This window comes from Scyliorhinus canicula, chromosome 12 (assembly GCF_902713615.1).
Source record: "Scyliorhinus canicula chromosome 12, sScyCan1.1, whole genome shotgun sequence".
Lineage (NCBI taxonomy): Eukaryota > Metazoa > Chordata > Chondrichthyes > Carcharhiniformes > Scyliorhinidae > Scyliorhinus > Scyliorhinus canicula.
Window position 1 is genome coordinate 31,194,128 of NC_052157.1, and position 24,844 is coordinate 31,218,971.

The following is a 24,844-nucleotide window of genomic DNA, read 5'->3' on the forward strand; positions in this document are numbered from 1 at the left end:
GGGGCTGAGAATAGCAGGCGGGCCTCTGACAATGGCCTCGAGTGCTGGATACTCTGCGAGGAGTACTCCATTAGTGTGCCGCTTTCGGGGGGGGGGGGGGGGGGGGGGGGGGGCAGAGAATCGCAGAATCCAAAAACCATGCCCTTGTTGTTTGAAATAAATCCCATTTTTCAAATGGAAATTTAACATTTTAAAGCATGCAAGCAAATCAAAACTTTTCTATCTTTGGTGATTCTTTTATGTTGTTGGGTTACATTTTGTCTGTGCTAGATTTTACCCACTTCTGTGGGATTGCCGCCGGGCTGGGAAGTTAAGAAGGACGACAAAGGAAGAACTTATTATGTCAACCACAATAATCGAACCACCAGTTGGACACGACCTGTCATGCAGGCAAGTGTTTTTTTTAAACAGATAACCAGATTATGCTTGAGGGACCCGAGGGGCAAATTTCGTTTTATCAACATGGTGAAATTAAGGAAACTTGTAACTGATGGATGATTTCATGCACAGACTTATTTCTTAGATTGAAGAAGGATTATGAACTGAATGAAAATGCTGGCTTACTGTTAGTAAATTTGCACATTGTTTGAAACATAGCAGTTATTTTGGCATTTAAAACAACAGGGGCTGGTTTAGCACAGGGCTAAATCGCTGGCTTTAAAAACAGACCAAGGCAGGCCAGCAGCACGGTTCAATTCCCGTACCAGCCTCCCGAACAGGCGTTGGAATGTGGCGACTAGGGGCTTTTCACAGTAACTTCATTTGAAGCCTACTTGTGACGATAAGCGATTTTCATTTCATTTCATTATGGTTTGTTGATGTAGGCAGTAGGTTTCCCAAACAGAGTTACAAACTTTACCATTGTCGCTGTGAGTGTAGTCTTTCAATCAGATGCTGTATAGAGTTCAGGATTTAGCTTCTAAAATTCCCTGCCTTCTCCCCTTCCTCCTCTCCGACATCACAGCCAGCAAGAACAGATCGCTTGTTCTGCCATGGTAATTCCCCCCCCCGAGATGGTCCAGCCAACAAGTTGTGAAACTGAGATTCAAATTTGTTTTTCCTACTGCCAGAATTACTGGGCTAATTTTCATGATTACCCTAAGTGATTGGCGAGCTCTGTCATGTAATCAATTGGAACAGAGCCCAGATTGAACCAACTGTTCTTTAAACTACCACCATACATTCGAGCACATGGCTGGTCGCATGTATTGCACAAAGTTTTAGAGAAGTGGCTATAAAGAATGTGGAGCTGTTTGTTGTTGTTTTTCTTTTAAGAAACCAAACCATTTTAAATGCTCATGTTACATTTTGGTCCTGTCTCCAGAAGATACATGGATTTGTTGATCAGTAAATGAGCCAAAGTATTTTTTCAAAAAAAATAGATATGTGGCTGATTTTTGGCAAGGCCAATTTATTGCCCATTCTGAGTTGCCCTGAGAGTGTAATGGTGGACTGCCTTGGTTTACTCGTCGAATTCAGAGGGCGGCATGAGCTGAATGTGTAGCGTGGAACTAGAGTCCCATGTCCAACGTGATAGTGGTGACAGATTCCTTTCCTTGATGGACACTAGTGGACCAGTTGGGCTCCCGTGACAGTTTGGCAGCTTCCAAAGCCACTCTCTGTAGTCCTATCCCACCGATTTATTGAATTGAAGTTCGCAACCTGAAGGCAGATTTTTTGAGTCACTAGTCCAAAACCAGAATCATTATGCTGCTATACACAAATGATTGGCTCCAAGAACTAGAATTACTTACCAGCTAAGACTTATTAAAATATTTTGGTATGTTTATATCGACTTGGTGATGTATTTTGTTGAGGTATATTTTTACAATTGTACCTTTATAATATAGCTTGTGCAGTTGAACTATCTCAACAGATGACTTCTAAAGTACCATTTCTCTGCAGTAAATCCCATGGTTGCTTGCTGCTCTTGTACCAAATATCAGAACATGAGAAGACATTACACATTTTCTGTATCCAACACTCCAGCTCTTTACTAACTTACCTCGTATGTTCCTCAATTGAATCGCTTTTTATGCAAATCAGTTTATTTTTGTTACTTGTGAGATCTCCAAAGAGATTGATAACCTTTGTTTTAAAATCAAATTCCCAGTAACCCAACTTCAAGAGTTGCAAGTTTTAAAACTTTTACTGTAACAAACTAAAAGCAATTCTGATGACTAAACACTTTCAGTCGGCAACCTATATTCTAAACTGCAGAAAAGAGCCCATATTTAACATTAAAATGATCAATGTTCACCCACCATGGTTATACATTACTTTTGTCCCTGTGGATACTTAATTTTCCAGAGATCAGGCTAAAGTGATTCTTGGCTCCCTTTCCCTTTTCCACCTTCTAACCCTTCAAATGACTTTAACGTCGAGATCTCTTCTTCTATCGCTAAGCGAATCATCCAGCTTCATTAAAACCACCATGACCTTGGTTGCTCCCACCCATGCATTGCAGTGAATGATGGAAATTTGCTGCTTCCCCCTCTCTGCACCCCGCCCCCCCCCCCCCCCCCCCCCCCCCCCCCCCCAGTCTTGGTTTCTCTTTCCCCTCTTGGTTTCTTAAGACCGCCTTGTCTGAAAGATTCAGGGATATCTTTAGGAAAATCTGTAATCTGATTCTACAGTGGCTTCCTATGGGCTCTTTCCCTCTCAAAAATATATCTGCATTGCAATGCGAATTACATGGGTCTTGTAAAAATGCTAATTAGCTAGCCTCTTAAAAACCTTTCTCGCCTCTCCCCCTCCCCCTCTCAAACTCCATTTTATCTTGGGATTAAAGAAGCTGTTTAAAGTGTAACCGTTTACTAAACTTTGCATTCCTACCATCCTCCTGGGACTTGGAGACTTCCATTCCTTCCACTGTCAACACAGCTGCCCACAGGTGTGAGCGTCATGCAACTTCTTCCCAGTAAAACAACCTAGGCCCCACTTTAACAACCAAGCCACTCAAATTAGTTGTCAGCAAAATTCAGAACAAATCAGACGACCCTGTTCATTCTTCCATCTTGCCCTAAATTAAAGATATAGTCCCAAAACATAATCTCATAAACCTTTGTGTTTGTGATGCAATACTTTATTGATTGCTTCCTCTTTTTATGATTAATGTTGTGCTGAGTATTGTTTAGCGCTCAATCTTGCTCGTCTCTTCCTCTTAACTCTTCCCTTCAATGGCCCTGTAAACGTCCCCCAAGCGAATCTTGTCCATTATCAACAAGTGTGACGCTTGCAAATCTTCCTGAAACCTCTGCCTAGCATCAGTCTACCTCTTTTGTACCTATTCTACAATATTTGATACAAATTGCAGGAACTTTGCTTTTGTAAATATCAGCCCGAAATTGATGATTTGTTTATGACAAAATAAACCAAAGTCATGGTGCCTAAGTAGCTGATGCATTTCCCTTTTACGTTTTACAGGCGGGATTTACAGGTGGGAGCAGTAAATCCTGCTGGCGGGCAGCCTTCCCGGTGAAAAACACTTGGTAAAGTTGGCCAGTAAATCCCGCCCAACGTGTCTGTGGTCCAGTATCATTTATTGGCTTGTGTGGAATACAATGTCTCAATTCTGTGTTCAACATCCTGTTAATGGAGAATATTTACATACGTCTGTTTTGTTTTTGTGCACAGACAACTATTGAAGCAGTACAGCCAAAACCCTGCCGGAGTCCCACAGCATATCTTCCTCCTGCAGTCTCTCCTCAAGATTCTCCGCAAAGTTCCCCAAACCATCAACGGAAATATGAATCGGGATTTCTCCCTCCAGGCTGGGAAGTCCGAAATGCAACCAATGGCAGACCTTTCTTCATTGATCACAACACCAAAACTACAACATGGGTAAGGAAAAGCCCACCAGTTATTTGCATTGAGCCAAGATTTATTTGTCATTGTTCTCCTCTGCTGAATGGAAGGATATTATTATAATTTTTAATCAGTGTCACAAGTTGGCTTGCATCAACACTGCAAAGAAGTTACGGTGAAAATCCCCTAGTCGCTACACTCTGGCACCTGTTCGGGTACACCGAGGTAGAACTTAGAATGTTCAATTCACCTAACTGCACCTCTTTCTGAATTTGTGGGAGGAAACCAGAGCACCCGGAGGAAACCCATGCAGACACGGGGGGAACGTGCAGACACTGCACAGGCACTGACCCAAGCCGAGGAATCGAACCTGGGTCTCTGACGTTGTGAAGTAACTGTGCTACCGTGCCGCCCCATATTATTGATGGTGCACAATGTATAGTACATTGAAAATCAATTATTTCGGGCAGCACGGTGGCGCAGTGGTTAGCCCTGCTGCCTCACGGCGCCGAGGTCCCAGGTTCGATCCCGGCTCTGGGTCACTGTCCGTGTGGAGTTTGCACATTCTCCCCGTGTCTGCGTGGGTTTCGCCCCCACCACCCAAAGATGTGCAGGCTAGGTGGATTGGCCACGCTAAATTGCCCCTTAATTGGAAAAAATTAATTGGGTACTCTAAATTTATAAAAAAAAAAAGAAAATCAATTATTTCAAATAGTGTGTACTGGATTCAATAGAGATATAAATGTTTATCACAGTCGCAGAAGACAATAGGCCGCTCTCCCCTTTGAGAGCTAACAGGTGGTGATTAAACCTGGGGGGTGGGGTCACCACACCTCCGGTGAGGGGCAAGGTTGAGTAGGCGGGGCCTTCATGAATAACCTCAGCTGCTGCGGGAATTTAACCCGCGTTGTTGGCATCATCGTCCTGCATCATGAATTAGCCTTCCAACCAAATGAGCTAACCATAAAATTGCAAAGTTAATGAACTGAAAGCGTGCAATTGTCAATAAGCCATAGGTTTTAGATGAATAATTGATTATCGGTCTAACCAGGGCATGTTTAATGAGGTTTTTGAAGGGATGATAATGGATAGGGAACCAGAGGAGAGAAGGGGTGACCTGAAGGTGGGTTTTGTAACTCACTTGAGGGTAGGTTCACACAAGTGTTCTTTTTAAACCGCGGGCGTGTCTTGACACCCAATCTCAATCTGACATGTATCCAGTAAATCACAACTGAATTGGTAGTTGAAAGAAGAAAGTTATAAATGTACCCTTGGCATCGCCTTAAATTATGTAGATTAAACTGGAAGGGTGAAATAACTTTTTAGTATTTATTAATTCAGTGGAATATTTATTTATTGTTAATTGATTCTACGCTTTAATCATGGAACCAGGAGGACCCAAGATTGAAAATTCCAGTTCAAGTGAGGCACCGACCATCTTTAGATCCTTCAGACCTTGGGCCACTTCCTGTAAGTTAAACTCCTCTCCCTCTCTCCCTCTCCCTCTCCCTCCTCTCCCTCTCTCTCCCTCTATGCCTGCCTGTTCTCCCCCCCCCCAACTATCTTAAATTGATTCTTTATATTTGAAAAGAAAATAATATTGTCAATAGTGACCTGTTTTCCCTTGGTACATTGGTGCAAACAACATTAAAGTTTTTCTGTAATGCGTCTCTTTGTTTAAATTCTGTTTTGCTGCAGCCTGGCTGGGAGGAGAGAATCCACTCGGATGGTCGCGTTTTCTACATAGACCATAGTGAGTGTGACAATTCTGAAGTGTTATTGTTTTTCTAAGTAGCATCAATTTTAAACATGAAAATTATTTTTAGCCGGCAGGGCAGCACGGTGGTGCAGTGGTTAATGCTGCTGCTTCACTGCGCCGAGGGCCCAGGTTTGAACCCGGTCCCAGGTTACTGTCCGTGTGGAGTTTGCACATTCTCCCCGTGTCTGCGTGGGTCTCACCCCCACAACCCAAAGATGCGCAGGGTAGGTGGATTGGCCACGCTAAATTGCCCCTTAATTGGGGGGGGGAAAATGAATTGGGTGCTTTAAATTTATAAAAAAGAAAAAAATATATACTTTTAGCTGGCATTTGCTTTCAATCTACAGGTAGAGTATCCTTTATCCAAAACACTGGGGGCTGATTGCATTTTGGATTTTGGATTATTTGGGTATTCTGATGTTGCATGAAAACTTGCGTTACAACAGCCTAAACTAGCTATAGTTTAAAGTGTATAGAATGGCTAGAAAAATAAGCTGTATCACGGAATACTAAATTCAGGGTACCTGTAATGAGTTTCTTTTTAATATACTCACATACAAATAGCTAGGTAAACAATGCAGACAATCAACTAGACTTCTCGTGCTAAAGATCAGTGAAGTTCAAAATAAGTGCGTTTTTTGGGGGTTTTCGGATTTACGGATAAGACTACTCGACCTATATTAAGTTTTCATCATATAAATAAGGGAAAGTAAATGCAAAATATTTTTTGGCAGATACCAAAGTTACGCAGTGGGAGGACCCTCGCTTACAGAATGTAGCCATCACTGGACCGGTGAGTAAAAGCATCTGCAATTTCAGAGTTTAAAATTTTACATACATCTCCTAGGCCTGACCATCTTCTGCTGTTTCATTAATGATCTTCCCTCCATCATAAGGTCAGGTGTGGTGATGTTGGCTAATGATTACACAATGTTTGGCAGCATTCGCAACTTCCCAGATACTGAAACAGTCCAGGTCCATATGCAGCAAGACCTAGACTATATTCAGGCTTGCGCTGGTAAGTGGCAAGTTACGTTCATGCCACACAAGTGTCAGCCGATGACCATCTCCAGCAAAGAGAAAATACAACCATATTCCCATTATTTTAAATGGCATTATCTTTGCTGAATCCCCCATTATCAACATCCAGGGGATCACCTATGACCAGACACTGAATTGGACTGGCCATATAAATACTGTGGCTACAAGAACAGGTTAAATACTGGGAATTCTGGACTGAGTAACTCTCCTCCTGACTCCCCCAAAGCCTGTCCGCCATCTACAGGGCACAAGTCGGCAATGTGATAGAATATTCTCCACTTGCCTGGATCAGTGCAGCTCCACCAAACCCTCAAGATATTTGACATCATCCAGAACAAAGTAGCTCACTTGATTGCTGTACCTTCAACAAACATTCAATCCCTCCACCACGGACGAACAGTGGCAGCTGCGTCTACCATCTACAAGATGCACCACAGGAATTTACTAAGGTTCCTAGACAGAATCTTCCAAAGCCATCTAGAAGGACAAGGGCAGCAAATACATGGGAAGACCACCACCTGCAGGCTTCCCTCCAAGCTACACACTATCCTGGCTTGGAAATATATCCCCGTCCGTTCATTGTCACCGTGTCAAAATCTTGGAACTCCCTCCCTAACATCACTAAGAGTGCACCTACACCATGTGGACTGCAGCGGTTCTTAAAGGCAGGTCACCGCCACCTTCTCCATAGGCAATAAATGCTGGCCTAGCAAAACAACACCCACATCCCATGAAAGGATTAAAGCAATTTGTTGCAGCTTTGGAAGCTCTAGGTTCTAAGCACCACCTATTTTTGTATAATGTAAATCAAGTAGACAATTCAATTCAGTTGTCAAGCTGATCAAAAGTTTACTTTAAAAATCTGTGTGCTGATTTTGATCCTGTTTTATAGGCTGTGCCTTACTCAAGAGATTACAAACAGAAGTATGATTATTTCAGGAAAAAGCTGCGAAAGCCTGTGAGTATTACAATCAAATAACAGTGGATAATGTTTTCCTCCTGTAACTTCCATTGGTACTGGCACAGAATAGCAAAATATTTTGGAAGCAGTTATGTCTTCCTCCTGATGCTCATGAAGGCTGGAATGATTTTTTTTTAGAGTACCCAATTCTTTTTTCCAATTAAGGGGCAATTTAGCATGACCAATCGACCTACCTTGAACATTTTTTTGGGTTGCGAGGGTGAGGTCCACACAGACATCGGGAGAATGTGCAAACTCCACACTGACAGTGGGCTGGGATCGAAACTGGGTCTCGGCACCGTGAGACAGCCGTGCTAACCACTGCGCCACCGTGCTGCCCCATGAAGGCTGGAATGAGTCACTGGAGAAAAGTTTAGCATTTTATGCAGCACCTTAATTAATCTCAGGATGTCCCAAAACACTTAGCAGCCAATGAAGGATTGTTAATCACACTTTACAAGCTGCTACAGTGTATCCAGTTTATCAAAAATAGAATGCAATTGATTTGCTGAGATTAACATAGGAATTGCACTTCAGAAAATGTGCTAAAATATGTCACTTGAGACATTGCAACATGTTGGCATGGTTTACCAATTAAATAATTTATTGAATAATAAGTCATGTCTAACCATATCGTCTCTATATTTATTGCAACATTTTGTGAACTCCTTTCACCATTTTGTCATCATTAACACTAACTTTCCATTAACTCGAAGTTCTTCAATTGTAGTTAAAACTTGAAGCAGGAGGAAAGGAAATGCAAATTGCCTTAAAGTTCCAGATTCCGTTCCAAACAGTGGGTGATGTGATTCAAACCAGCCATAGTACTACTCAAATCTATCTAGCTTCATAACTCAGACTGTCAATGCCTCTACCCCCCACAACCCAAAGAGATGCAGGCTAGGTGAATTGGCCGCACTAAATTGCCCCTTAATTGGAAAAAAATAATAATTGGGTACTCTAAATTTATAAGACGAAAAAAAAACTATTGCAGAAGGATGGGGAATTGTTACATTCTAATTAATGTTTCTCACTGACACGAGATCATTAACATGACCAGTTTCTTGTCGTCCTCTTTGTGGGACCTTGCTGCACACAAATTGACTGCCTACAAAAATAAGTGACTGCACTTTTAAAAAGTAATTTGGGGTGTGAATTGCTGTGTAAAGGCCTGAAGGAATTATTTAAATGTATGATCTTGTATGTGAAGTTTCATATGCGCAATTATTGTTCTTTTGATAATTCGTCTCTCTCCCTTTGTTGTATCTCGAAAACCAAGTCATCATTGAATCAGTTAATATGACTCTCACCCAAAGTGATTTTTTTTCTTTTTTTTTTCTGTTTTTGCAGTCTGATGGGCCAAATCGATTTGAAATGAAGCTACACCGTAATGCAATCTTGGAAGATTCTTACAGAAAAATAATTTCTGTGAAGAGAGTGGAGTTCCTCAAAGCCAGACTTTGGATTGAGTTTGATTCTGAAAAAGGATTGGATTATGGCGGCGTTGCCAGGGAGTGGTTTTTTCTCCTCTCCAAGGAGATGTTCAATCCTTATTATGGGTTGTTCGAATATTCAGCCACGTAAGTTAATGCTTCCCACCTTGAAACCATTCCTTTGTAATTGTGCCAGAATCCTTCAGTTGAAAAGAGTTATTGAAATTTGGTACTATTGTTTTTCTTTATTCTTTTACGACTTGAGTATAGAAAATGAGTCCGACATTTTCTGCACATCCCGAATGGTCTTTTGAAAGTGGCTTACTGGAGCCATTTCAGAGGGCAGTTGAGAGTCAATCACATTGATGTTCATCTGGGGTCATGTGTAAGGTAGACCGGGTAAGTGTGGATAAGGTAACGAACATGGAGTATTGCTGAGAAAATACATCCTGCACTTCTCAGGGTAGTTGTAAGAATACCAATGTCCGGGGAAAGAACAACTTTATACTCTGAGAAGAGAGCAAGTGGACTCTGGTAGAGGTATTGTCACAGAGAACGCCCCAGTTAATGGTGACTGACAGTGAACTACCACTCATTGTTCGAAAATTTAAACCAGGCAGCTTGACTGCGATGGGGCAAGGATTTGCCCTAAGGTATGAACCAGCATATGACTGACACATATTTTGCTCAGTTGAATCAGGCACAATGTGTGTACATGTTCTTTTGGTCTGAAAAGAACAGGGCCCCGTGTATTAATATATGTAGCTTCCATTACACGCAAATTCGTGCCCGATTGACAATCTTAAATTGGTTGTCAGTTTACTTTTTAGCACACTGAAGATTATTTGGCAAATGTTGTCCAATCGCAGAATCACATCCACTATTGGAGACTGTTTTAGAGTTTTGCAAGCGCAGGTTGGTTGATTGAGGGCAGCGTGGTGGAGCAGTGGTTAGCACTGCTGCCGCACGGCACCGAGGACCTGGGTTCAATCTTGCCCTCGGGTCATTGTCCATGTGGAGTGTGCACATTCTCCCCGTGTCTGCATGGGCCTCACCCCCACGACCCAAAGATGTGCAGGGTAGATAAATTGGCTGCGCTAAATTGCACCTTAATTGGAAAAGAAATAATTGGGTACTTTAAATTTATTTTTTAAAAAGGTTGGTTGATTATAATCTTTACATTGCCCGTTGCCAACAGTGGAAAAGATATTCTGATGCAATCTGCCAGTCTTTGAGACATATGGCTTAGAATACCGAGCAGCAGACTGGCACTGTCTTCTCATACAGTATAAAGTTGTTGGTTCATAGAATCATAGAACTTACAGTGCAGAAGGAGGCCATTCAGCCCATTGAGTCTGCACCGGCCCTTGGAAAGAGCACCCTACCTAAGTCTATCCCTCCACCCTATCCTAGTAACCCCACCTTAGCCAATCCACCTAACCTGCACATCTTTTGGACTGGGGGAGGAAACCGGAGCACCCGGAGGAAACTCACGCAGACACTGGGAGAATGTACAGACTCCACATAGACAGTGACCCAAGCCGGGAATCTAACCTGGGACCCTGGAGCTGTGAAACACTCTGCTACCGTGCTGCTCCTGACATTGAAAAGGTTCGACAAAATGTCTTTTCTCAGCAATACTCAATTCTGTACCACCAAACAACTATCCATAAAGGATATTAGTGAACCAGATGGATTTTTCCAACAATTGTTGATAGTTTCATGTTCACCTTTACTGAGACTAGCTTTCAATTCCAGATTTATTTGGATTTGATTTATTGTCAAGTGTACCGAGGTACAGTGAAAAGTATTGTCCTGCGTATAGTCCAAACAGATTGTTCCATACATGAAAAAATATAGGACATGCATAGATGCACAATGTAAATACGCAAGCATCAAGTGAAGCATACAGAGTGTATTACTACTCAGTAGAGAAGATGTGTGAAGAGATCAGGGGCGGAATTCTCCGATCTCCCGCAGGGTCGGGGAATCGCCCGGGGCCGGCGTAAATCCCGCCCCTGCTGTGGCTGGAATTCTCCGCCACCCGGGAATTGGCGGGAGCAGGAATCCCGCCCCGCCGATCGGCTTGCCCCCCGCGGCGATTCTCCGGCCCATGATGGGCCAAAACCCCGCCGCTGTCGGGCCTCTCCCGCAGACGTGGTTTAAACCACCTCTGGTGGCGTCGGGATTGGAGGCGCGAGCGGGCCCCCGGGGTTCTGGAGGGGGCACGGGGCGATCGGACCCCGGGGGGTGCCTCCACGGTGCCCTGGCCCGCGATCGGGCCGTGGGGGCACTCCTTTTCTTCCGCCGCCGCCACGGCCTCCACCATGGCGGAGGCAGAAGAGACCCCCTCCACCGCGCATGTGCCGGTGGTGACGTCAGCGGCAGCTGACGCTCCGGGGCATGAGCGGACTCATGCCGACCGGCGAAGGCCTTTCGGCCAGCCCTGACGCCGATTGGCGTGGTGCCAAAGGCCGTTGGCGCCAGTCGGCGGAGCGGGAGCCACTCCGGTGCGGGCCTAGCCCCTAAAGGTGCGGAGAATTCCGCACCTTTAGGGAGGCCCGACGCCGGAGTGGTTGGCGCCACTCCGTCAAGCCGGGACCCCCGCCCTCCCGGGTAGGGGAGAATTTCGTCCCAGATCAGTCCTGAAGTGGGTTATTCAGGAGTCTGTTAACAGTGGGGAAGAAGCTGTACCTGTTAGTGCATGTTCTCAGACTTGTATCTTCTGCACGATGGAGGAGTTTGGAAGAGAGAATAATCCGGGTGAGAGCGGCCTTTGATTATGTTGCCCGCTTTCCCAAGGCAGCGGGAGGTGTAGACACAGTCAATGGATGAGAGGTGGTTTTGTGTGATGGACTGGGCCGTGTTCATGACTCTCTGTAGTTTCTTACGGTCCTGGGCTGAGTAGTTGCCATACCAGGCTAGGATGCAGCAGCCAGATAGGATGCTTTGTATGGTACATCTGTAAAAATTGGTAAGCGTCAATGTGGACATGCCGAATTTCCTTAGTTTCCCAAGAAAGTCTAGGCGCTGTTGTGCTTTCTGGGTGGACCAGGACAGATTGTTGGTGATGTGCACACCAAGGAATTTGAAGCTGTCGACCATCTCCACCTCGGCACCATTGATGCAGACAGTGGTGTGTAAAATACTTTGCTGCCTTATTTATTTTATTTAAATTCCGTCAGTTCCCTGAGGTGGGATTTGAAGCCGTATTCCCACCAGAGCAGTAGCCTGGGCCTCTGGCTTACTAACCCAGTGACATTACCATTAAATCAACATCTCCCCCATTTTATTGCTGTTACACCATTGTATAATTTAATGAATGCATCAGTAGATAAATAGTGGTGTTTGCAGTATTCTTATTGTGTAAAATGAAACAGCAGTGATGTGGATTTAGTTACAGACTCTAACATTCTAGCGATGGTTCGATGGTTCAATGTTGGTGCAAAGTTCCTTCCTGTTAGATTTTAAAATCTTCTAAATAGATTTTGTGCGCTCTTCCATTGCTAAGATTTCCCCACTGCTTGTAATGTCTGTCAGGTCACTCTAATCCAATCCAATCTTCTTTTTTCCTTTAGGGATAATTACACCTTACAGATAAATCCAAATTCTGGACTCTGCAATGAGGAGCATCTATCCTACTTTAAGTTCATAGGCCGCGTAGCTGGAATGGCGGTTTTCCATGGAAAGTTGTTAGATGGTAGGCACATAGATTTCCGTTGATATTATGGTTCAGTGCATTTATTTTAAGCCTGGAGATTTGTTTGGAAATTTCATAACTTGGGTGCCGGGCAGAAATTTTGTGCGAAGTAAGATTTGCCAATGCTGATGTCCAATTATCTACAGTTACACGTGCTTCACTCAGTTTTTATTTTTAATTTATGCAGGTTTCTTCATCAGACCTTTGTATAAGATGATGCTTCAGAAGCCAATAACACTGCAAGATATGGAGTCAGTGGTAAGTGTCCATGCTGTAGACGTTATGGAATAATGGTGCCTTTTGTAGTTGCACTGTCCTTTGTGAGCGTGAGGCACAGAACAGGAAGTGAGCTCACCTGTCGGGCCGCACAGAACAGGAAGTGATCTCACCTGTCGGGGCCGCACAGAACAGGAAGTGAGCTCACCTGTCAGGGCCGCACAGAACAGGAAGTGAGCTCACCTGTCAGGGCCGCACAGAACAGGAAGTGATCTCACCTGTTGGGGCAGCAGTTAAACTCCAGTGTCGCATTGCACTGATCTAGCTGATGGTCTGGGGAGGGGCTGTCAGAATCCTGCTCTCGATTACTCCCCAGCAACTTTCGTTGGAGAAGTGTTCTGTGTCAACGTTGTGGAATTCTCTTCCTCAGAAAATAGTGGTAGATCAGTGGACAGAGGCTGGGGGTACAAAAGGATACCTGTGTTGGGGACTGAGAAAAGATGCCAAAAACTCTTCCTGCATTACAGTAAGAAACGGGTAGTGAAGGAGGAATCCTGGATTATTTCTAAGTCTAATTTTATGCGGATTGCCCTTGTAAATATTCCTGTTGCTCGACATTAGGGTGTTATTTGCTTTGTCTTGTTGCAATTGGGTCTCGTTGCCCCCTTGCAAGTGTTGGAAATTGGAACGTGCCTTAAAGTTCATTTTCTTTCTAGGAAGTTTTAAATACACAAAATAAAAACATTTTCTTAGCTAAACCACAAAACAAGTAGTGAAAGAGGAACCCTGAATCCTAATTAACTGATAGGATGAGGTGCAGACCAGAAATTGTTTGGAGCTTTTTAACAAATGAGCACCGCAAAAATTTTGTCCGTGTGATTCATGCAGTGCAATTGTTTCATATCTGCTCTTGAGGTATACATTATTGCTCGATGTGCACACGCGTGAGTAGCTATTGTCCTTTTGCCACAAATGAGAATTCTCCTGTGCCGAGATTAAATTCTCATGATCTTTATTCGGTTACAAAAACCTGTCTTCTCAGTCATCCTGTTCTCCAGCCAGTCAAAATTCACAATTTCAGTTGTTAACACTTTAAATTTTCAGCCAGTGGAAATTATTTATTTTCAATAATCTACCACTGCACTGGAAGGGAAGAAAATTTCTCTTCCCAGTCGCAGTTCTTCACAAATATTTGCATTATCTGAAATCCTTTTTAAAAGTTGATTCTGTTATTTGACAGGCACATGTTCCTAGTCTTATCTCCCACTTGTGTCCTCGGCTCATATTTTTGTCTTCATCCTGAGCTAAACATGCTTTGAGCTTGGTTACAGCTCGTTAGATGAACCCATTATAAAGAATGTTTCCAAATAGCTTCCAAAGAACACACAATCTCAAGCCGCAAAATTAAATGCAGAAACCATTTTGAATCCAACATTATTGGATATTGGATCTGAGAGTTGGATTGGAGGCTTAGTTTTAAAGTGCTGGGAAGTTTTAAATACACATAATAAAAGAAATGTTCTTAGCTAAGCCCCCCCCCCCCCCCCCACACATAATAATCATTGAAGTAATTATGGGGGTGGGTAAAGACCCCCTCTATATTTCACAATTGAGGCTTTGTAAAATGTAAATTACATATCACCTTTTACTTTGTGTTGTAATTTGTTTGAAAAAGGTTCATAAATGTGCATGCATAATTCAACAGTGTGAACTCCTAACAGGTAATCTTTAATGTTACAGGACAGCGAGTATTACAACTCACTAATGTGGATTCTGGAAAATGATCCAGCTGATTTGGATCTTCGGTTTGTGGTTGATGAAGAGCTATTTGGCCAGGTTAGTATGCATTTGTGCACTGGCTATAATCAAATTAGCTTACACTGAAACTATTCCATTGCACTCTTCAGATTACAACATCTGCCCTGTAAAACACATTCATAATCTGTAGCTTGATCAAAGCTTTTGCAACAAAGTCAACTTAAAATGCAGTTCAGCAATGTTCAGCTTTACCTGTTGCATTGTTCTCTTATTGCACTGACCTTGGGCATTTATGTACACCTATGCATATATACATGTATGTGTTTATATACCGGGCAGCACAGTGTCGCAATGCTTAGCACTGCTGCCTCATGATGCCGAGGACCCGGGTCACCCCCCATAACACAAAAAGATGTACAAGGTAGGTGGATTGGCCATGCTAAATTGCTCCTTAATTGGAGAAAAAAAAAGAATTGGGTAGTCTAAATTTTAAAGAAATGTTTATGTACATATCCAGAGTACTGTGTTTTTGGTTTCAAATTGAATTTTATCAATTTCAAATCAATTTCAGGGCATGATATATTGATAATATATATGTATATAGAACATACAGGGCAGAAGGAGGCCATTCGGCCCATCAGGTTTGCACTGACCCACTTAAGCCCTCACTTCCACCCTATCCCCGTAACCCTATATATCCAACCTTTGCCAAAACCCTCAGCACATCCTTGTGCCGTATCCCTCTATACCCAACCTATCCATATGTTTGTCAAGATGCCTTTTGAACACCGTTAATATATCTGCTTCCACAACCTCTCCTGGAAATGCGTTCCAGTCACTCACCACCCTCTGCACATAAAACCTGTCTCACACATCTCTTCTAAACTTTGCCCCACGGACCTTAACCTCTAATCCCTCTACCCTGGGATAGAGTGCCTGCCCATCCACTCTATCCATGCCCTCATAATCTTATAGACCTCGATCAGTTCACCTCTCAACCTCCGTCTTTCTAATGAAAACAGTCCGAGTCTATTCAGCCTCTCCACAGAGCTACCACCCTCCAGACCAGGCAACATTCTGGTAAACCTCCTGCACCCTCTCCAAAACCTCCACATCCTTCTGGTAGTGTGACGACCAGAATTGTGTGCAATATTCCAAGTCAGCCGTACCAAGGTTCTATAGAACTGTAGCATGACTTGCACGTTTTTATACTCGATGAAGGCAAGCATTTTGTTTGCTTTCTTGACAACCTTGTCCACTTGTGATGCCACCTTCAAAAATCTGTGGACCTGCACACCCAGATCTCTCTGACTTTCTATATTCCTAATAGATTTCCATTTACGGTATATTTCCCCTCTGTTAGACCTATGCATTACCTCACATTTGTCAGGATTAAACTCCATTTGCCATTTCTCTGCCCAAGTCTCCAACCTATCTATGTCCTGTTGTATCCTCTGACAATCCTCAACCCTATCTGCCACTTCACCAACCTTGGTGTCATCCGCAAACTTACTAATCAGACCAGCTACATTTTCCTCCAAATCGTGTATGTATACTACAAACAACAGAGGCCCCAGCACAGATCCCTGTGGAACACCACTAGCGCAACCTTCCCTTCAGAAAAACAGCCTTCTACTGCTACCCTTTTGCGTTCTGTGACCGAGCCAGTTCTGTATCCATCTTACCACCTCACCTCTGATCCCGTGTGACTTCACCTTTTTAACCAGTCTGCTATGAGGCACCTTGTCAAAGGCTTTACTGAAGTCCATATAAACAACATCCACTGCCCTCCACTCATCAATCATCTTTGTCACCTCCCCAAAAAACTCGATCAAGTTAGTGAGGCACGATCTCCTCTTCACAAAACCATGCTGTCTGTTGCTAATGAGTCAGTTTGTTTCCAAATGGGTATATATCCTGCCCCTGAGAATACTCCAATAATTTACCTGCTACCGATGTGTGGCTCGCCGGTCTATAGTTTCCAGGATTATCCCTGCTACCTTTCTTAAACAGCGGTACCACATTAGTTATTCTCCAGTTCTCTGGGATCTCACCTGTAGCCAATGAGGATACAAAGATGTCAGTCAGGGCTCCAGCAATTTCCTCCCTTGCTTCCCTCAGTATTCCGGGGTAAATCCCATCCGGCCCAGGAGACTTCTCTACCTTAATATCTTTTAAAAGACCCAATACCTCCTCCTTTTCAATGTTAACATGATCCAGACTGTCTACACACCCTACCCAAGAATCATCCTTTTCTTTGGTGAACACTGTGCAAAGTACTCATTTAGTACCTCGCCCATTTCCTCTGGCTCAACACATAGATTCCTCCCACTGTCCTTAAGTGGTCGAATCCTTTCCCTGGCCATCCTCTTGCTTTTTACACATTTAGTTCTATCACTGAACAGATACTGCAGATTAAAGCTCCCATGATAAGTCTGCCACTTTACTCTGTGACAAATGATGCATAGCAAGACTAACATCCAGCATTTCTCAGAACTTTATTATATTTGTGCCTCTGTTGTGCATTTCAAGATAAATGGAAGATCTGTCAAATACAGCTTCACTGCAATTGACAACTTACAATGATAATAGTCGCTTGGTAGTACAAACTTGAGTATTGCTGAAAAAAGAGACACATGAAAGCTTTTTTTTCTTCCACTTATCAGGACACTTGCGCAAGAATACCAGTCCAGCGTAACAATATTAATGATACAACTTGTGGGCGTCATGGTGGCACAGTGGTTAGCACTGCTGCATCACGGCACCAGTGGCCTGGATTCGAATTCAACCTCGTGACTGTCTTTGTGGAGTTTGCATATTCTCCCCGTGTCTGTCTGGGTTTCCTCCAGGTGCTCCTGTTTCCTCCAAAGATGTGCAGGTCAAGTGAATTGGCCATGCTAAATTGCCTCAAAGATTAGGTGAGGCGGGGTGCAGACCCATGGGTTGAATGGTCTCCTACTGCACTGTAGGGATTCTATGAAATAATATTGCGTCATGGGCAGCACGCGGCGCAGTGGTTAGCACTGCTGCCTACGGCCCTGAGGACCCGGCTTCAATTCTGACCCCGGGTCACTGTCTATGTAGAGTTTGCACATTCTCCCCATGTCTGCATGGGTTTCACCCCACAGACCAAAGATGTGCAGGCTAGGTGGACTGGCCATGCCAAATTTCCCTTTAATTGGAAAAAAATAATTGGGTACTCTATACATTTTTTAAGAAAAAAAAATAATACTGTACAAGAACAGCTCTGATTGCTTGGCAAGTGGACTTCGATTGGTAGTGTTGTTGCCATGGAGAATACACCAGGTGATGGTGACAGACCGTTTACTGCCAAGCATTGTTTGAAATTTAGACCAGGCAGTTTGACCCTGATTGGTCATGGCATTGACCTGAGGAATGAGTTGGTGAATGGTTGTCACTAATTATGTTTAGTTGAAACGGGCACAATTGCTTTTGCAAAATCCATCTATAATCATGATCACTGGCTGAGGTAATAATTGGACAATACTTTGTGATTTTTTAGATTTAGAAATAGAAGACTGAGCTTGAAATTGCTGAACAGTTCGACTTCTGGGAGTTAAAGAACAGACCTTTACCTTTCAAGATATCATTGCTTTTTTTTAACGACATCACATAGACAGCAGTCAATACGTTCACAGGAGATTTCTGACATCTTGTTACTCAGTGATGAGGGACAGCTTTTTAAGCCATAATTATGTAATATAATCCTTAGCAAGACCCTCATTGGAAACTAGCACAACATTAATATGCTGCTTGAAAAAGTGTTCAATTTGACCCTTTGAGCTGCTATAAAGTTAGCAGTTGATGTACTTGTTTGGTTCAAACACAAGGTTTACGTGTGTGATCCAATCTTAACTTCTACTTTTGATTGATTGGGAAAGAGCCTCTTATAGCCATCTGTTCTGGGAACAGTAAAGTTATTACACTTTTAGTCCTTGACATTTAAATAGTTTTAGCACTGATAATCCTCCAGGTACAGTACCGCTATCTGAAAAGCGGACATTTTTGTTTAAAAAGGACATTCAAGAATATACCATAGAGACAAGTGTATAATTAAAAGTTTAATTTTTAAGCATTCAGGACCCAAAAGATTTGTCATTCTGCTCATTTTTGTTAACTAGTTAACTTCATTGGGCAGCATGGTGGCGCAGTGGTTAGCACTGCTGCCTACAGAACAAAGAACAAAGAAAAGTACAGCACAGGAACAGGCCCTTCGGCCCTCCAAGCCTGTGCCGACCATGCTGCCTGTCTAAACTAAATTCCATATCCCTCTTTTCTAATCCTATTCATGTGTTTGTCAAGATGCCCCTTAAATGTCACTATCGTCCCTGCTTCCACCACCACCTCCGGCAGCGAGTTCCAGGCACCCACTACCCTCTGTGTAAAAAATACTTGCCTCGTACATCTACTCTAAACCTTGCCCCTCGCACCTTAAACCTATGCCCCCTAGTAATTGACCCCTTTACCCTGGGGAAAAGCCTCTGACTATCCACTCTGTCTATGCCCCTCATAATTTTGTAGACCTCTATCAGGTCACCCCTCAACCTCTGTCATTCCAGTGAGAACAAATAGAGTTTATTCAACCACTCTTCATAGCTAATGTCCTCCATACCAGGCAACATTCTGGTAAATCTCTTCTGCACCCTCCACATCCATCTGGTAGTGTGGCGATCACAATTGACCACTATACTCCAAGTGTGGCCTAACTAAGGTTCTATACAGCTGCAACGTGACTTGCCAATTCTTGTACTCAATGCCCCGGCCAATGAAGGCAAGCATGCCGTATCTCTTCTTGACTATCTTCTCCACCTGTGTTGCCTCTTTCAGTGACCTGTGGACCTGTACACCTATATCTCTCTGACTGTCAATACTCTTGAGGGTTCTACCATTCACGGAGCTGAGGCCCTGGTTCGATCCTGGCCCCGGGCCACACTCTGTGCCGAGTTTACTCATTCTTCCTGTGTCTGCATGGGTTTTACCCCAACAGCCCAAAGATGTGCAGGTGAGGTGGATTGGCCACGCTAAATTGCACCTTAATTGGAAAAAAATAATCGGGTACTCTTTATTGTTTAAAAAGTAAAAACATTTTTTTTTTAGCTAATAAATTTTAAATCCACCGTAAATGGCACATTGTTTCCTCTGGTCAGTGGGGGTAGTATAATGAACTCTTCCATGCAGCAATATGAGCCTGTCATTCCCCATGCTCGGAGTTGTTGGTGACACTTGACCCAATGCAGCTCGAGTTGAACCAAACTGAACCTTGGTCACAGCATGTTTCCAGTCTCATCATTGGTGCCCTGTTGTGGGTATCGCAGGTGACTGAACGTACTGAACAGCAGTTTCATCTGTTACTGATGGGGTAAGTAGCGCTCACAACCACCCAGGGAAACTTTAGAACGAAAAGAAGCAATGGAGCAGATGGAAATAGCCGGACCCTCGGGCCAAACAAGACGTGTAAGAGAGAGGATAAGAACATGGGAGCGGACATGTTGCAATATGAATGAGGCCAAAGCCAACCACCTCCAAAATTGGTCCTGAGCTTGCCATTTGAGACACTTTTTATCTTTTCTAAAAGAAATTGCAGAACAACAGCTGGAGATTAACTGGACAAATTCCTTTGGATGTCAAATCTAAGGATTACAATGTCAGATGGAACTGTATTAAAAGTCATGCTGTTGATTGAAAAGTCTTGCATGCCATTTGAAGTTTAGTAAACGTTAAATGTGCACTTTGTAATCACAATCGCCCTCTAGTGGTTCTTATAGTTTATGTAAAACACGTTGAATTTATTTTCCTTTCCACTAGACTCAACAGCATGAGCTAAAACCTGATGGATCAGAAATATTGGTTACCAACAAAAACAAGAAAGAATACATTCAGTAAGTGTTTCACGTTTTCTGGAATTATGTCCTTATTTGTGTAACTTGAGGTTGAAGATAAGATATTTTAAACGAGGTGTAAAATATCCATATGCCATCTGTTGCTGAATATTTTTAAATTAATTAAGATGAATGATATTCTTCTGAGGAATTTCTCTGCGTTGAACTCCTGCTGTCAGCATGATGCAATCCCAAACAGAATAGTCAGTGAAATAGTTGCGGGGCAGTTTGCTTTTTAATTTTCCCAACAAGAAACTTTTTTTTTCTTTTTAAAAAATAAATTTAGAGTACGCAATTCATTTTTTCCAATTAAGGGGAAATTTAGCATGGCCAATCCACCTACCCTGCACATCTTTCTTTTTTTGGGTTGAGGGGGCGAAATCCATGCAAACACAGGGAGAGTGTGCAAACTCCACATGGACAGTGACCCAGAGCCAGTATCGAACCTGAGACCTCGGCAGCAGTGCTAACCACTGCACCACCGTGCTGCACAACAAGAAACTCTTAAATTCAGTAATGCAGGGGTGGCATGCGGTGCAGTGGTTAGCACTGGGACTGCGGCACTGAGGACCCAGTTTTGAATCCCGGGCCTGAGTCACTGTCTGTGTGGAGTTTGCACATTCTCCCCATATCTGCATGTGTTTCACCCCCCTCAACCCAAAGATGTGCAGGTTAGGTGGATTGGCCACTCTGAAAAAAATAAATAATTGGGTACTCTAATTTTTTTTAATTCAGCAATGCTTTCATGCTCCTCAACTGTATGTTAGTCCATTTTCAGCATGTGTTATCTTTGTAATTTATGGAGTGAGATGCCTATTGTGGCCAGCTTTGTGCAGGTAACTGGCACCTGCTTATTACTGGGTCGAGGCTTTGCAGGTATTTTTGATGTGGAGGTTGGAGAGCCCTGGATTTTTATCCATTCGCTTTAGGCTGAATTCAAGAGTGAGAGAGAAATATTTTAATACAGTTTGTACCCAATTTGCAAATACTTATCTAAATGTTAACTGAATTTTAAAAAACCTCTGGTTTGGGGTCTAGTAACGTGGTATTTTACTTTTGTTTTAGCCTTGTGATGCAGTGGAGGTTTGTCAATCGAATCCAGGAGCAAATGAATTCTTTTAAAGAGGTAACGAGAATGCTTTTCACTTCAACTAATTACCTGGATTGCACGTTGGCCTATTTAATCTAAGGTAGTTTTCTAAAGGATTTAACCTCGGTGTTGAAATTCTTCAAGTTAGAAGGAAAGGCAATAGTGGTACCACTGAACAAAAAGGTTGCCATCTTTACAGTTTAGCTTCTGGTTCAGAATGTATTAAATTATGTATGATTGTGGGGTTTCGTTTCCAGGTTATCCTAATGCTCAAAATTTTTCCCATCAGCAGCAATTGAATGGTGCCAGCCATTCATTGCACTTTCACTTGTCCACTCACTTTTTGTGGAACTTGTAGACGGTAGAAATCCATTTTAGAAGAGTTCTCCACAGGGGATCTGGGACGTGTGTAAACAGGGCAAGTAGGGATGTCTCTCCTTACCCAATCCGATTGAAGTGTTCCTTTTTTAAAAATGTATTACCCCATCCTTAAAAAGTTACAAAGCCAATGTGCAGAGTGGGCAGAGCAAACCCTTAATCCATCTTATTGCTTGCTCCAAAAAAACAATTCTAATTCAAATTGAACCCAATTCATGGTCTCCACAAGGGTGACACAATATCCAAGCTGACAGGAAAAAGCATTGCACCTCATCTTGGGCTTGATCTTAGCCAAAAAGCCGAGAGGCGATCAGATTGAAGTGTTGCTAATGAGGCACACAACATCTGAACCAAAAAGTGTAAGTTATAATAATTCAATGTCAGATCATGTAGAGAAAGTTAAATGAAGAGAGGGAGATTGCAGAGTAATGGTCATCTGGTCTGAGTGACCTGTCAGGACTCGAGAGTGGGGAATCAACCCAAGTTTTCCTAGGTAGAGGTATTTTTGTTCACTAATGACGTCCCTGAAAGTGCTTCATTACAGGTAGAGAGGGATACAGAAGACAATTTTTTGAAAGAAAAACCCCTCTATAATTGAAATCTAAGGAAATGAGACGCCACACTTGTAAAATTAAATTTTCAGCACCGGTGGTTTTTGTCGAGGGCTGGATACTCATGTGCTTAATGAGTATCTCATATTTAAGTACCACAATTTCATACTATTCATGTGTTTCAATGCTATGCCACTCTGCTAAATACCATAACAGTGAAATTTTGGGGGGAAGCAGGACAACCTGGACAACAGCTTTTTATTTCTGCATTTAACTGTGTATGTACTAGGGCAGCACGGTGGCGCAGTGGGTTAGCCCTGTTGCCTCACGACGCCGATGTCCCAGGTTCGATCCTGGCTCTGGGTCACTGTCTGTGTGGAGTTTGCATATTCTCCCCGTGTTTGCGTGGGTTTCGCCCCCACAACCCAAAGATGTGCAGGCTAGGTGGATTGGCCACGCTAAATTGCCCCTTAATTGGAAAAAATGAATTGGGTACTCTAAATTTTTTTTTTTTTTGTTTAAAACTGTGTATGTACAGTTGCTGGTTGTTGTTGTCCAATATGCACTTTACTAACAACAAGCTGATGGCCTCACCAGTATTTTCCCCCAAATATTCTTGGGAATATATTGATCTCTGCACTTCAATTTATCTTGGACAATGCCTTATTAGCAGATCAATAGATATCAAAACCTTTTTTGTCCTTGCAGCTTATTTTTAACACTTGTGTCATTTATATTTTTGTGTGAACAATGTAATTAAGAAAAATATATAATTAATATGCCCACTGGATGAAATAACAGGTTTTTAAGTTTTATTGTGAAATTGGAATTGAGTCACTGTGGAAAGTGCACATATTTATGCACTTATTAAAAATCTTTTGAATTGCCTTGTGTTAGTACTTAAAATAATTACTTAATGCCTTTGAGGCCATGATGTATGATTGCCACTAGCTATTTTGAATTTCAAAACGCATCAACTTCATTAGAAAATTGGGTAAATCGAATTTTAAACTGATTTGTTGTCTGGATGTCTTAACTATTGCTGCAGTGAGCGATCCTGGTACCACTTATGTCACATTGTTTCTGTTTTCAGGGTTTTTTTGAACTGATACCACAGGACCTCATAAAAATATTTGACGAGAATGAATTGGAGGTAAACTTATGCATCTTGTTCATTTTCTGAGTGCAGTGCATTTTGAATTTTTTCGTTCTGTGTGTTTTTGATGCTGTATGTATATCGATTTCCAGCTGCTAATGTGTGGACTTGGGGATGTGGATGTGAACGACTGGAGGGAGAACACCAAGTACAAAAATGGTTACAATGCGAACCATCCTGTCATACAGTGGTTTTGGAAGGTAAGGCAAGACGGGCAGAGCTGATGTGACACATTTAATTGCTGCTGCTGCTGCTTAACTAAGACTTAAAACATTGTCACTGCAGCCTGTAGAAACGCCATGTCACGGTTTCTCATGTTTTAGGTTTCTGATAAAAACGGTTTTATTGCCAAAAAGTAAACTCCTGTTCCCAATAGATATTTTTTTTTAAAATAACACCCTAGACGACGAAAAGGACGAAGCAAGTGGCTTCATATCTGCTGGCCTTCCTTTCCGTTAACCCCCCCCCAAAATTTGAACTTCTTTTGGGGGGGGGGGGATGGTGGAAAAATTAATGAGCAGAGTCGAAATAAAAGGGAACATTTTAGATTTATGAAGTTTTCCTTTGTATGTTGGAACAAAAGCGTTAAGTTATATCTTAACGAGGGGCGGCATGTGGCACAGTGGACAGCATTGGGACTGCGGCGCTGAGGACCTGGGTTTGAATCCCAGCCCTGAGTCACTGTCTGTGAGGAGTTTGCACATTCTCCCCATGTCTGTGTGGGTTTCACCCCCACAACCTAAAGATGTGCAGGTTAGGTGGATTGGCCACGCTAAAATTGCCCCTTAATTGGAAAATAAGAAAATAATAATTGGGTACTCTTTATTTTTAAAAAAAAAGTAGTATCTTAACTGTCCAGTCAAAATTGAGCAGAAGAAATGTGCACTTCCAAAGATAAGAATCATATTTTTATTTTTGTATGCAGACAGTGTTGTTGATGGATGCAGAAAAGCGCATTCGATTCCTGCAGTTTGTGACTGGTACCTCCCGGGTACCTATGAATGGATTTGCGGAACTCTACGGTAAGTAGAGTTGAACATATGAAAGTTCGTCTTTTATTTTTAAATAGTGAGATTGTTTTACTGCTCTTCCAG

General features: G+C 42.7%; 1 protein-coding gene across 4 annotated transcripts in view; it reads left to right on the forward strand.

The window, feature by feature from the left end:
* Nucleotides 1-24,844, forward strand: part of nedd4a (NEDD4 E3 ubiquitin protein ligase a) — a 168,867-nt gene that overhangs the window by 140,854 nt on the left and 3,169 nt on the right. For all 4 annotated transcript variants that reach the window (XM_038812912.1, XM_038812911.1, XM_038812913.1 and 1 more), the window contains 15 exons: nucleotides 271-390; nucleotides 3,637-3,843; nucleotides 5,200-5,277; nucleotides 5,506-5,560; nucleotides 6,301-6,359; nucleotides 7,500-7,565; nucleotides 8,919-9,148; nucleotides 12,580-12,701; nucleotides 12,889-12,959; nucleotides 14,658-14,753; nucleotides 20,502-20,575; nucleotides 21,641-21,701; nucleotides 23,688-23,747; nucleotides 23,843-23,950; nucleotides 24,676-24,772. In XM_038812912.1, coding sequence (XP_038668840.1) covers nucleotides 271-390; nucleotides 3,637-3,843; nucleotides 5,200-5,277; nucleotides 5,506-5,560; nucleotides 6,301-6,359; nucleotides 7,500-7,565; nucleotides 8,919-9,148; nucleotides 12,580-12,701; nucleotides 12,889-12,959; nucleotides 14,658-14,753; nucleotides 20,502-20,575; nucleotides 21,641-21,701; nucleotides 23,688-23,747; nucleotides 23,843-23,950; nucleotides 24,676-24,772 — 1,504 coding nt within the window. The remainder of the gene's footprint in view (nucleotides 1-270; nucleotides 391-3,636; nucleotides 3,844-5,199; nucleotides 5,278-5,505; nucleotides 5,561-6,300; nucleotides 6,360-7,499; nucleotides 7,566-8,918; nucleotides 9,149-12,579; nucleotides 12,702-12,888; nucleotides 12,960-14,657; nucleotides 14,754-20,501; nucleotides 20,576-21,640; nucleotides 21,702-23,687; nucleotides 23,748-23,842; nucleotides 23,951-24,675; nucleotides 24,773-24,844) is intronic.